At 33.0% G+C, this 15,337-nt stretch overlaps 1 protein-coding gene and 1 pseudogene across 1 annotated transcript; one reads left to right on the forward strand and one right to left on the reverse strand.

Annotated features, from left to right (window-relative positions):
• Positions 1–621: 621 nt before the first annotated feature.
• On the reverse strand, positions 622–2,995 carry LOC140808123 (heat shock cognate 70 kDa protein-like; annotated as a pseudogene).
• A 5,720-nt stretch (positions 2,996–8,715) lies between these two features.
• LOC140806878 (uncharacterized) lies at positions 8,716–10,280 on the forward strand. Its single transcript, XM_073163397.1, has 2 exons — positions 8,716–9,192; positions 9,252–10,280. The coding sequence occupies exons 1-2, from the start codon at positions 8,716–8,718 to the stop codon at positions 10,278–10,280; spliced, it is 1,506 nt and encodes a 501-aa protein (XP_073019498.1).
• Positions 10,281–15,337: the final 5,057 nt, after the last annotated feature.

The following is a 15,337-nucleotide window of genomic DNA, read 5'->3' on the forward strand; positions in this document are numbered from 1 at the left end:
ACTAAAAGAATAGTAAATTCGATCGCAATTCAAAATGCTTTTTTATATTTGGATTGAGAGATTTGAGAGGATAAATTTCCAATTCGTTGAGTTACTTGTACGGAGAAAATTGAAGGTTGAATTTTGATTGAATCATTTGAAATTCATGATTTATGAATTTCAAATGTATTTTCAATGTTAAATAACTTAAAAAAGAAAACTCAAATTCACCTAATAATTTATTTAGACTAAAAAACCATGCTTGGTAGGATGAAATGAGGTGAGAATGAAATAGACATTAATTCTCAACAAATCCATAATAAAATAACAATAATCTGAAGAATTGTAATAATAATATTTCCAAATAAAATATTAAAAGTAATAATTTAAAATCCATAATCGAATCTTTCAACAAATCAAATTCATCAAATTAACTGCAAAACAAAAAAAAATGATCGTTAACAGCTTGAAAGTTATAATGTGTCAAAGCATCTGATATATTAAACTAGCCTCTTAAAATTCTTAATAATTCAAAATACTAATTAACTAGACATCAATGGCATACTATACATCCAACAAAAAAGTGAATTTGACTCGTACCAAAGTAATTTAAAGCATCAACCTCTAATATGCTAAGCAATTTTCAGAATTTTAACAAATATAAAACCTGATTTTAAGTTGTTTTTATAATGATTTTTCCTTCATATTTGATGAGGCAAAAAATTATCCCGGCATACTAATTAAGTCGAAATTTTGGGCAAAAAAAGGTTCAAATCACACCAAATGAATCTCTCTCGATCATAAGCTAAATTTGGTAATAATAGGACCCCAAAGACTTTCCAACTCCTTTCTTTTATCTTCAAGCACAGATCTTTCTGCATCTTTGTGCTCATCCAACCACTCCATAGCAGATTCGATCTCGTTTTCTGTTTTCTTGGCATCGGTGAGCTTTCTTGTCACAGCTCTAGCTTTGTTAACATAATCTTCCAAAGAATTCTTTGCCTCAAATCTCTTTTTATGCTCCTCATCCTCCAACTTAAATCTCTTGGCTTCTTCCAACATCCTCTCAATCTCATCTTGAGACAACATGCCTTGAACATTGCTGATGGTGATCCCATTTGTATTACCAGTTGCTTCATCTTCAGCCAGTCACAGTTAAGATTCCATTAACATCAATATCAAAGTACACCTTCATTTTAGCCAAGCCCTTCAGAGCAGGAGAAATGCCAGACAAAACAAATTCACCCAACAAAATGTTGTCCCCTCCTCTAGGCCTTTCACCCTCGTACACCGAGAACAGCATGATAGTTTGGTAATCAAAACTAGTGGTCCACCCCCGTTCCTTCCTCGTAGGAATTGTGGTGTTCCTAGGAACCACTACATACATCTCACCATCTTTTTTCTCTATACCAAGAGAGAGTGGGGTGACATCCTGCAACATCAGGTCTCGAATCTCAAGAGTACCCTGGCCAGCCAAAATTGCCGCTTGAATTGCTGCACCAAAGGCTACAGCTTCGTCGGGGTGAATGCTTTTGCACAGCTCCTTACCATCAAAGAAATCTTGAAGTAATTGTTGAACCTTCGGAATTCTAGTGGATCCACCAACAAGCACCACATCGTGGATGCTTTTCTTGTCCATCTCCGCATCCTTCAAACACTTCTCAACGTGGCCAATGCATTCTTCAAACAAGTCCACGTTGAGCTCCTCAAATTTGGCGCGTGTTATTTTAGAGTTAAAATCGATTCCGTCATACAGACAATCAATCCCAATATGTGTATGTACCATAGAAGACAATTCCCTCTTTGCCCTCTCACAAGCCATCTTCAGCCTTCTCAATGCTCGGGGGTTGCTTATGTCTCTTTTGTGCTTCCTCTGGAACTCTTGAACAAAATGGTTCAACATTCTATTGTCAAAATCCTCTCCTCCAAGGTGAGTGTTGCCAGCAGTTGACTTAACCTTAAAGGTTCTCTTCACCATTTTAAGAAGAGAAACATCAAAAGTGCCGCCACCGAGGTCGAAAATAAGCACATTCTTTTCATCGGAGCTACTATGGATTTTGTCGAGACCGTAGGCAATGGCGGCAGCAGTTGGTTCAACAAGGATTCGCAAGACGTTGAGCCCAGAAATGACTCCGGCGTCTTTGGTTGCCCGCCTCTGGGAATCATTGAAGTATGCAGGTATTGTTATAACAGCATTTTTAACTGGAGATCCAAGAAAAGCTTCGGCAATCTCCTTCATCTTGGTCAGTACCATTGAAGAAATTTCTTCCGCAGCATATTGCTTCTCTTCACCTCTGTGGGTAACCACAATCACTGGCTTATCATTTTCACCACAAATAACCTTGAATGGCCAAAGCATCGCATCTTCCTGGACCAGTGGGTCGCTGAATCTCCTACCGACCAATCTTTTAGCATCTATAAAGTAAGTCATATTCATAGAAGCATTATACTATCAGAGACCATATTAATGAATAAGACTTGTCTTCCAAATACATCAGATGACAACATTCTTTTGTTCAGTAAGAAATTAAGTTCCACAGTCTCCAAATTGTACCATTTCATTAGCACACACATGGAACTGAACAGAAGCATCATTCGAGCATATCGTTGGCTTATGAAGTTATGATAGTTTACAGAATCACATCAGCTCAAAGTGAAAACAGAACCAGAGTTTTTTCTACATAAACATAGGGAAGAACATAGAACATTAGAATCCAAACGCATCATCTAGATGCAACAAACAAAGATGGGTGAATGAAGAAACTGGTTATCATGTATAATGTCTCACCAAAAACAGTGTTAGTGGGGTTCATGGCGACTACGTTCTTGGCAGCATCGCCGATGAGACGTTCGGTTTCATTGAAAGCTACATAAGAAGGTGTGATCCGGTTGCCTTGATCATTGGGTATGATCTCGACACGATCACGTTGCCACACCGCCACGCATGAATAAGTGGTACCCAAATCGATTCCAATCGCCGGTCCTTCATCATTTCCAGCCATGGTCTAACTATACTATGAGGGCAGTACTCGGAGTTAACAATTTATAAACAAGTTGAACTCAAAGTCGATGGTTTTGTTTAGTAAGGAGAATCAGCTAATTTAAAAAACTTATAATTTTTAATTAAAACTAATATAGTAATATAGTAGGCCAGGACTTCACAAAATATTTTATGTTAATTAAGTGACCAGAAATTAAATATCAAGTGAAGTCTAGGTCTTATTTTAATTTCATAATGTTGTATGTTGATATGGATTTCCATGTTGCCTTTGAAGTAATTATATATACACACACACGCTCGCGTATATATATATGATTAAAACACTCGAGGCTTGACCAAATGCTGCAAATGGTAGAAATAATGCAACTTAAACTTTTTAAATTATAAAACAGCTGAAGCTTCATGTTTCGATCCTAATTCTAGCATGAAGATCTTATTGTCATGCACCAACAATTCATTTCTCAATAATTGCATTACTTTGTAATATCAATTGTAGTATTGATCTTTTGAAAAATTTTCATTAATATAGCTTATGGTAATAGTACAACTCAAATTTTATAAACCCTCGAAGAAGCACAAAGTGTCATATTTTTATTGCTATTCTAGCAAAGATAATTATTGTTTGTCAACATCTAACTTTGATTAAATAACATGTTTAATTGTAAAATATGTCTTAAATGTATCGTGCATATCAGTAAATTAGATACAGACGACGCTATTCTCACGATTTAAGAGAAAATTATGTTATTATATATAAATTAAAATTTTGATATTTGATAATATAATTTCCAAAGCTATATATGTTTGAATGTGTCACGCCCCGGGACGGGGGTTGTTTGACACCGGCGTTGCTCTCAAATTTACATTCGAAAACAACAAGCCTCAGAAGTACAGAATTTCAGAAATCAGTCTTTTATTCATAATAATCATTGTATGTTACAACTCGATGACAAATGTTTTACAGCGGAAATGTAAAACCATCAGATTACAATGTCTGAACAGATACAGCGGAATATAAAACATAATTCAGAACTAAGAACAACGATCTTCATCACCAGCCTCAAAACTGACGTTGCTCCTCTTCTTCTATCAATTCTTCCTCGTTCTTATCTGAGATGGGTTTGGTGGGTGAGTGATATGATTGTCACTCAGTAAGCGAGGGCGGGAATAACTCCCCGTTTTCGAAATCGTTTTCAACAGAAACAGTAATACAATAATATACAGAAACTCGTATTTTCATAACAGAAATCAGAATTCAGAATTTGCAGGTTTCAGAACAGAAATCAGAATTAGTAAGCACTGAGCACGTTAGTGAATTTCATGGCTACACTGATATCAGTCCCCTATATGTTCTCTCCTCTAAGGAGTGAGGCCAGAATCAGAATCAGAATTCAGAAATGTTCAGAATATATATTCCTACCATTAGTTCACTAGGGAGTTTCAGTGCTTCAAAATCATATAACAGAAATCAACAGAACTGAACTTTAAAACAGAATTATCAAACAGATTTAAAGATATTTATACATAAACCCACTTACAGTAATTTGCTAAAAGTGTTTCGGTTGAAGTCTGAAATCTGCTTGTTCTTGCTACTGGTTCTACTGCTCGAAAATCAGCACTCTCTTGACTCGAAAATTCAAGTGATACTCTCAAGATTTGTGTCACCCGATTCAGATGTTTGAGAGTGTCATTTATAGGCCAAAATCTGACTGTTAGGCTCCCTATTAATGGTCATAATGTGCATTTAACAACATTGATTCCATTTTAAATGCTTCAGTTACAAGTCATGGGTAGGATTAGTAACTGTCTGCTGGAATCTCGTTCTTCTGCTGCTGGATTATATCTGCTGGAAACTACATGTCTGCTGGAAAATACATGTCTGCTGGAAAAGTAACAGCTTTTGAATATTATCTTTTGTTGGAAATTTTACATTGCTTACTGAAATGCTTTTGCTACTGAACTGCTGGAAATTCGGGTTCTCAAAGAATGCTTCTTACATTAAAAGAAGAAAAGGCTAATGAATTGAATTAAATCATTAATTAATTAATGTGATTTTGGTGTGTAGTGAAATCAACTCTGTCTAGCCATACTCAACCTTGAAGTTCCATTATTTATTTAATTGTTGTAAATTGTACATTAATTAAACTATTTTTCATTCTTTTCTTTTACTGATGCCAAGATTAACAAGAAATAAGTAGCAATGGTTGTTGATAAACAATTTTTATGCCCTCGTATGTTGATAGAGATTTCCATATTGACTTGAATTAAAGTAATCAATCGGTGCATAAACGACTTTAATTTGATTAAATAATCTGTTTAATTGATTCCAATTTGGAACTGACCTTTTCAAAATACGACTTAAATGGAACCAACAAGCAAATAAAAGTAAGAGATTTTTTCATTTTTTTATGATGTGAGAACTGAAATGAATGAAATCGGGAAATACATTAACGATCGTAGATGCAAATTTTACAAATGAAGCATTCAAACTGGAAGACGCGTGCGTTTTCACATGGACAAAGAACTCTTATCTCATTCAGAAATCATCTGATTCTCAAATCTTCTCCTATCTCATTACAATTTTATCTGAGTGTTTTGTTCTATAATATTTCCGAGGTGTTAATTATCATGCATTAAGAGAGTGTTTTCTTTGAAAACACAGTGAGTGACTGTATATCATAAAATATTATAGTGAAATTCTTTTCATCTTGTCCGTGATTTTTACCGTAATAATTTTTTTATGGGGTTTCCACGTAAAATCTTAGTGTCCTTTTTTATCATTTATTTTCATATTTATATCTCAATATGTCGCACATGTGACCAACAAGAGCCACAGTCGCTACTATTCAATGTGTACTGAATGAACCTCTAAGCGGACGCAGTAGCCTATATACCACGCTAAGCCAAGTAAATCGTACTAGACAAGCTATGTACGACAAGTTCACTCGAAAAAGTATTGGTAAAAAGAAATGTAAGGATTCTCAAAATTAGTAAAACAAATGAAAACACCCTTATATGAGATGGGAAGTACTCAATGTGCTTGTGAGTTATGAGGCCCCGGATCCGACGCTGCTAGATTAATGAAAATAAAGCGAGTAAATTTAAAATTAGGAAAAGTCCATACACTACTCGTGTGGAATCACAGAGAGTTATTGCCGTAAAAAAATTTCTTGAGAGATTATCAACAATCTCGAAATTTCACAAAGGTAGTGTATGCAAATTTCCTTTAAAATTTTCATTCATTCTTTTAAATTCATGTTAATTTTTATTTTAAAATAAAACCAAATACATTTCACCTAAAATACGGAGATAAAAATGAAATATAACCATGCCTCACACAAAACAAGACAACATATGAAAAAACCGGTGATTATAAAACTCTACAAGAATGCAGTTTGTCTCATAATATAGCTCATCCAATCCCATGGTTAAAATCCACTTTGTTTACGCTTGAACAATGTTTGGTCTAAGATCAAAACTCGCAAAATATGTAATCAATTGAATTGTTTTAAGCTGGACATGAAACCTGATAGGCTCATAATAGTTAATATTTTTATTTTCATATTTCCCACTATTCCAACCTTCGATATGTTTAATTGACACATTTTTGTGTAATTTTATTGTAGGAGAAACTTTTACGGTCTTGGAGCAAAATTGAGCTAAAAAGATGATGTTTAACACATTTGAAGTTTCCAAGATAGAGTTTGAAAGAGAATGACCAAACCAGAAGAGATCCTGGAACAAGACGTGGTCATGTCTTGTGACGATGTTTCAACTGCCAAAAATTGCAAGAAGGAAAAATCTAGATAAAATATTATCTATTATTTTATATTTTAAGATTTAGGTTAATTAAGAGATTAGTGGGCTTCTCTCCTGGGCCCAATAACCTTCCCAAGACACAACACTCACGTGAGGTAGGGAGCCGCAACACAAGAATAAAAACAATCAAATTGCAAAAGAACTCTCCAATCATATCACTCCATCCTCACGTACCAAGTTGAAGAGGAAGACTTCCAGATTTTCCCAAAAAAAATTAGTTTGCATTTCTTTATGTCTTCTTATTTATTTTTTATGGATATTGTAGATCAAACTATGTTTGGCTAATTTTCTAGTCTGATTCAAGGGATAGCCTACTATTTTAATTTTATCACTGTGAGGTTTGTACATTTTAATTTATTATTCTTGTTTGCCCAAGTATTCGTTGATTTATGATTTAATTATATGAATGTTATACGTCAATTAATCTGACAATTTAATTTGATGTATGATTTTCTAATGCTAACCATGAATTCAGTGATCCGTAATTGTCATGAACGATTGGTACGTGAGTAGCAATAGATTAGGTGTGTTGTGCTATCATAACATGTGTAATCTAAATAAATCGACGGAACTAGATATTTCAATTGCAGCTATCTCGGTTGTTAGATTTTAGGATTAAATGTTTTCACAAAACCAAAATGCTATCTTTAATTAATATGGAACGCTATCGTGCCCAGTTGATTATTGGCAAGTTTTGACTGGATGCTGTGTTTGGTCAATTAATTTAGGAAAACACAAGAATTTTAGCGGCTATCCCTATTATTCTAAGGTTAATTGCTTGGAATAACATGAATAAATGATTGGTTAACCGATGAACAGCGAGATAATTAAATAGTGGAATCCCCTTGAATCAGTATTTTCTCGTATTAAATTCTTCAATTTATTCTCGTCGATTAATTTTCAATTCTAGATTCAATATTCTTTCTTGCTTGGTAATTTTAGTTTAGATTATTTTATTTAGTAATTATCAAAACAAATCCCCCCTTTTTATTTTTAGTATCAAAAGAAATAAATCTACCGTTCTCCGTGGATTCGACCCTACTCACCATTACACTAATTTTATTTAAAAGAGTAGGAATTAATTTGGTGGTCAACGACAGCACACCAAATTTTGGCGCCGTTGCCGGGGAACGGTGCAAGGTTAATTTCTTTTGATTTTTTTATTTTTTATGCCTCGTTCTTCTCGTACAGGTGAACTCGAATACAATCCGGAAATCGAGAAGACAACTAAGAGATTGAGAAAAGAGTCAAGATTAAGGCGTGAAAATCAACCATCATCATCATCTCCTGATTTGGACGCATCATTGGTCTCCGACGATACATAAAGAGAATCAGAACTTGATCTTAAGACAGAAAGAAGCGAAAGTGACCAAGAAGAAATGGCAGGACAAGCTCAAAGAACACTCAAGGAGTTAGCTAATCCTAATGTTATTCAACAACCATTATGCATTCAATTCCCTACTACTGATGCTACTTTTGAATTAAAATCTGGCTTGATTCATTTATTGCCTACTTTTCGTGGTCTTGCAGGTGAAGATCCCCATAAACATCTGAAAGAGTTTCATATTGTTTGCACAGCCATGAAACCGCAAGGGATCACAGAGGAACAAATTTCATTGCGAGCTTTTCCATTCTCTTTAGCCGACAATGATAAAGATTGGCTCTATTACTTGCCCTCTGGGACGATAACGACTTGGGATAATATGAAACAACAATTTTTGGAGAAGTTCTTCCCAGCTTCGCGAGCAGCCAACATCAAGAAGGACATTTGTGGGATTAGACAGTTACAAGGAGAGACATTATATGAATATTCGGAGAGATTTAAGCAGTTATGTGCCAGTTTCCCTCAACATCAGATTCCAGAACAGCTCTAAGTCCAATATTTCAACGAGGGTCTCTCACTTTTTGATAGGAAAATGATTGATGCTGCAAGTGGAGATGCATTGGTAAACAAAACGCCTCAAGAGGCACGAGCTCTAATCTCCAACATGGCCACCAATGCACAACAGTTTGGAACTAGACAAGATAACCCTCCACGACAATTCAATGAGATAAGTATTACTCCTATCGATCAAAAGTTAGATTTTTTGACATCTTTTTTGGAAAAGTTGGTTGTAGGGCAGGTACAACAGGCCAAAGCTTGTGGCACATGTGCGATGGTTGGACATTCGACGGACACGTGCCCTACATTACAGGAAGATCCAACGCAGCAGGTTAATGCAATCGGTGGATTTCCTGGACAGCCTCAACATCGGTATGATCCGTATTCTAATAGCTACAATCCAGGATGGAAAGATCACCCAAATTTCAGCTACAGGAATCAAGGAGGTCAACAAGGATATCCACAACAATTTTTCACAAATATCCATCACCTGCGCAAGCCTCTAACTCAGGTATGTCCCTAGATGAAATTGTGACGGCCTTAGCTGAGAACACTCAAAAATTTCAACAGGAAACGAGGGCTAGCATTCAGAATTTGAACACTCAAGTGGAACAGTTGGCGACCTCAATTCACAAGTTGGAAGCAAAAAATTTAGGTAATATACCTTCTCAGACAGTGGTGAATCCAAGAGAGAATGTGAGTGCAATTACTTTGAGAAATTGTAAAGAATTGGAAGTTCAAGAAATTGGGGTACAAGCATCAATCAAGCAAAAGGAAGAGAATGAGATAAATGTTGAGGATAAAATAATCAATCAAGATGATGCTCTGAAAGGTAAGTTTTCTCCTCTATTTGAGTATAAACATATTCCCCCATTCCCTCTTGCATTGAACAGGAAATGTGAAAGTATTAAGGAGTTGAATGACACTCTTTGTAGAGAGGAGGTAAATATTCCTTCATTAGATGTTATTAAACCAGTACCTCGTTGTGATAAAATTTTAAAAGAATTGTGTACTACAAAAAAGAGACATAAGTTGAAGGGGTGTAAAAGGGAAAAGATAGGAGAACATGTTTCTACTGTTATTCAAAAAACTATTCCTATCAAATGCAGTGATCCAGGTATGTTTTCTATCCCTTGTACTATTGGCGATATTAGACTTGAAAAGGCTATATTGGATTTAGGTACTTCTATCAATGTCATGCCTTATTCTGTTTATAATTATTTGGAACTTGGACCTCTGATTGAAACCGGCATTGTGATTCAATTGGCTGATAGGTCCACTGTTTATCCTAGAGGTGTAATTGAAGATGTTCTTGTGAAAGTTGAAAATTTGGTTTTTCCTGCTGACTTTTATGTGCTTGACTTGAAAAATGATGATTTAAACAGTCAAATTTTGCTAGGAAGACCATTTTTGAAAACTTCAAAATCCGTCATAAATGTTAATAGTGGTATCATTACTATGGAATTTGATGGTGAGATTGCAAAGTTTAATATTTATGATACCATGAACTATCCTCTTAGTGAAAGCACTATTAATACTCTTTATATCGCTAATCACTTGTCACAAGAAAATTCAAAATTTGTGGATAAGAAAATTTAAAACTTGTCACCTATAGCTCCATATGTCCTCTAATATTAAGAAAATCAATTGAAAATCTCAAAAGAAGAGGCTCAATATATAATGTCATGCTCAATGCTATTGAAATATGTAACATAGTAATCAAGTTCATAAAGGCTCAATTATCATTAATATCTCAAAACAACATATACTATGCATCCCAACATAAACCTCACTTATGTGTGTGTCTAGTTGCTCTAGCAGTCATGTAGTCAAACTCGAGATAATCAAATATTTACCTCACGTTGTTGTATCATACATTTTCAATAGGATGAGTGTCGCATGTGAAATGACAATATATATCAATCTCTTGATGCTCAAATATTCCAACACAGTCTGAAAATGGTTTCATAACCACTTATTTTAATCTTAAAAGATCAACAAAACTCTACAAGAATGCAGTTTGTCTGATAATATAGCTCATCCAATTCCATGGTTAAAATCCACTTTGTTTACGCTTGAACAATGTTTGATCTAAGATAAAAACTCGCAAAATATGTAATCAATTGAATTGTTTTAAGTTGGACATGAAACCTAACTCGATTTTCATCAACTCATATGTTGAACACATTTTTAAATTATCCATTAAGATAAGAGAAGATAGAGATGAATATCAGATATAAAACAAACATTCGCATACATATTTCCAGACTGAATAATTTTCATAGAAAAATCATAATTCAATATTGATTCAAATCTAGTGCCATTCAACGCTATCTAACACAAAGCCCAACAATTCATCTTCATCAAGTTTTGTCTTCTCTCATACTTCTCAAGTGCAGGGAATCCCGTTGGAGTAGGATGAATGCTAGATACAAGTGCTTTTAGTCCCCTTAAGTTGACCTTCACATGTCACACAGACGTAAATCTGGTCACCGATAACTTGCAGTTCATACGTCACTAAGATTCCAAGTTTGATCGTAACAATACATCTCCTCTTCAACTAAAAGAATAATAAATTCGACCGCAATTCAAAATGCTTTTTTATATTTGGATTGAGAGATTTGAGAGGATAAATTTCCGATTTGTTGACTTACTTGTATGGAGAAAATTGAAGGTTGAATTTTGATTGAATCATTTGAAATTCATGATTTCGACTGTATTTTCAATGTTAAATAACTTAAATAAAGAAAACTCAAATTCACCTCATAATTTATTTAGACTAAAAAACCATGCTTGGTAGGATGAAATGAGGTGAGAATGAAACAGACATTGTTAATTAATAGTGTACTTAACTTTCATTTGTGAGTTTTCTTTTTTACCCTTTCATTTGTTTATATTTTTCATGTTCATGGGTTCTTTAAGTCATTTTTTATGTTAGTTTAATATGATAATTAATATTGTACTTAAACCAATCAAATTAATTATTATTTTGATTTTACTTATAAATTTATCATAAAGTTATACATTTAAAATTTTTGCTAATATTACTAACATCTATTTATTTTATTATTATAAATATGTGACTTTTATTTATAAACTTACTATTTTACCGTTTTGTTTATTGTCATTTTTCATATTAGATTAATTTGATAATTAATAGTGTACTTAACTCAATCAAATTTTATTATTATTTTGATTTTACTTTGTAAACTTACTATTTTACCCTTTTTTGTTTTATAATTTGTATAATGATCATGATGTTCTTTAAGTTATTTTCTACGTTAGTTTAATATGATTATTAATCAAGCACTTAACTCAATCAAACTATTTATTATTTTAATTTTACTTTATTTTTAAATTTAAATTTAAATTTATTTACTTTAATTTATACAATGACATCAAATTAATAGAAAATCACTCTCATAATGTTTTAAAAAGTAAAATATTTACAGTGTGTTTGGCAGCCAGGATTTCGTGGGATTTGGAATTGGATTTGAAAATTCAAGTATTTGAAATTCCATTTTGTGTTTGGTTTAATATTTAAAAATGGTATTTACAAATCCATTTCCTGGTTACCAAATACACTGTTATGAAACCATGACATTAATAAGGCGCCTTCTCTTTATTTGAAAAAAATATTGAAAAATTTATAAATTTTTGAATAATATGAGTTAGTATTTAATTTGAGAGTGATTTATGCTTTTTGTTGCTCGTGTATACTTCAATTTTTTTTATTGTACTAAATAAATTATTTTTGAACTTTGAGTTACCATTTTTTTATGGAGGTAGTTTGTGTCATGAATTTTTTAAATTCGTTTTGTTTAGTATTGTTGGCGACAATTGATTTTTCTGATATTCTATTATTTGTCTTGTTGTTTATATGAAAATATATATGAGAGTATACTAATCAAAGCCACATATTTTGGGTCTTATGTTCTACGAAGAGGATAATATATGATTTCTGTGAATTAATTAATTTATTGGTTCTTCATACATGTAGTTAAGAAATGAATAAAATTTTGAACAAAAAATTTATGACAAACACAATAGATGAAAGAAACATGTTAAAAAAATAATGTTGCGTATCACTATATCCTTTTTTCTGTATGATATAATTCAAACACATTTTTTTAGATATTTGAAATTATGTCTAACTAAGTGACATGAAACATATACATATATATTTTAAGGTGTATTTAAAGCAAAATATTAAGATCAAGAGTGATTCATATTTAAATTTCAACTCAGCACAATGAAGAAGAAATTTGAAAATTGTATGTGTAAACCTTTAAGGGTTATATAGTGATTATGTTGCTACTTCATGGTTTGCAACATATTCATGCCATATAAAATATCAATATTTCTCAAAGAATAAACAAAAAGAAAAAATTCTTCATTCAGAAAAAGAAATACATGAAAAAAATGTGTATAATTCCCATTCTATTTTAATGGTATGAGAACAATTCTAAAGCTTTGTGGACACAATAGATCAATTTTGTGCATTTTTAGTAAATTGGGACATTGAGCCGGTTGCACTTTATTTCTTCCAATATTATCTCGATAGATTTCGAGGTGACTAAGAGGTTGTTTTTGTCTATTATTTTAGTTAAAGTGGCTAACAAACTAATTCATGAGATATATGATGGTAACATAGAGAACTACTCGCCAAATAAATTCACTTAGCTGAATAGTAAAATTCAAATTGAATTATACAATATTTCATCAAATTAATTTTGTCTATTATATGATGCTCATGAAATTTAAACAATTGTATTATTAGATGAGATATTAAATAAGACAAATACTTTGATATATATATTTGAATGATATCTCATATACATATCTTAATTACGTTATTCGTGTCCTTCTCAAGAATTTTAAAATATAATTAATTTTGTATGTCGTTCCACAATGTTGAGGATCGAAGTTGAGTTTAGAGGGGGGGTGAATAAACTCTACTCTTTTTTCGTATGTATGAAGTACTAGAATCCTGTTAAGGATAGTAGTTGATCTTGTGAGAATATTTTCACCTGATTACAGTAGAATGTGCGGAAATAATCTGATGAAGTGGTTGAAAAACAATAAGGCAGTAGACAGCAGTTGTTTATGGAAGTTCGAAGATGAACTCTTCTACGTCTCCCCTTCTTCTGTTTCCAGAAGGTATAACTAAAAGACTTTGGATATTACAGTACAACACTTGTACACACCCACTTCAGAAGGGCTTATACCTCAGCCTACTGAAACTCTTAGTTTCTCAACTTACAAAAATATGGATCACAAAGTTCTGAAAAGACTCTTTTCAGATTACAGACTCTTCTGATAAAATATTGGTGCAGTAAAGATTTTGAAGAGTGTAAGAATTAGTAGCACAAGATGATCTTTAACAAGGTCAGATATATGCTTTGAAGCGTGTGCTACTTTTCTTTTTGTTGAACTTGACAACGCTCAAGGATGAATGATATTTTTCTGATAAGAGAGTAGCTTCGTTCCTTGAAAAATGATATTATGCGAAGTGTCGTGTCGAACAAGGATTTGATCCAAGTATATATAATCGACTGAGTTCAACGATCATAAACAGAGAAGTCTTCAGATAACTGATATAATCAGCTTTATTACCGAAATAGGTTCCTGCAGAAAAGCTATAAAACAATCAGTCTTGTTTTATAATTAATTTGGTAATAAGCATTAAATGACTCCGTATAGTATTTAATGCTGCAATTAATGCTGGTACTAGGAACACTTTAACGGTAACAATTAAGGTAGCAACGTTACAAAGTGTTCTCTACTGGTTTGTATAGTTACCCTTCTTTCTATTGGTTTAGTTTTACTAGAGCAGCAGCTACTAATAAATTGTCTAGTTGTTCTGATCTGCTGGTCTACTGGTTTTAGTTACCATCGCCACAATAAAATTTATATCTAACACACAATATATGTTGGGTGCAATAATTGTCCCTGCTTGGTAGAGCGATTGAATCGTAGTGTTTGAGCTGCTATGTGGTTTAAAAGATTTGAGTTGCACCATTATCACCAGTTATAGATTTTGGTAAAGCGTTTGCAATTGGTATCAGAGCAAAGGTCACGGGTTAGATTCCCATTGATTGCAAGGAGTGTAATTATTGGGAGGGAGATTGTTGGGTGCAATAATTGCCCTTACTTGGTAGGGCGATCAAACCATGGTGCTTGAGCTGATGTGCGGTTTAAAAGATTTGAGTTGCACCATTACTACTAGCTATAGCTTTTGGTAAAACGGCAAGCGCTCCGTCCTACAATATATAAAATATTATAAAACAAAATGTAAACCCGATAGAATAAAATTTGTTTTGTTTATGATATTGAAACTATATCATCCCCATGATATGATGCATGCAATCATTGTTTCAAATCTTCTAAAAAATGACGAACGAAATGACTTTCCTGAATTGCGATAAATTAGACGATGACACAGTTCTAAGATACAGTCATTTGAAAGATTTTCAAGTTTTTCTCACACTGATTGAGAAATAATTGTTTAAAATTTATTAAACTTATAGTTATATGCTGATAATATTGATACTAAATATATAAAAATGATATTACAAATATCACGATGTTTGAAGAAATTACAGCACCATTCACATTGGTTATGTTGTTAAAGAATATATATATGTTATACATAC

The sequence above is a fragment of the Primulina eburnea genome, chromosome 12, assembly GCF_022965805.1.
Source record: "Primulina eburnea isolate SZY01 chromosome 12, ASM2296580v1, whole genome shotgun sequence".
Classification (NCBI taxonomy): Eukaryota; Viridiplantae; Streptophyta; class Magnoliopsida; order Lamiales; family Gesneriaceae; genus Primulina; species Primulina eburnea.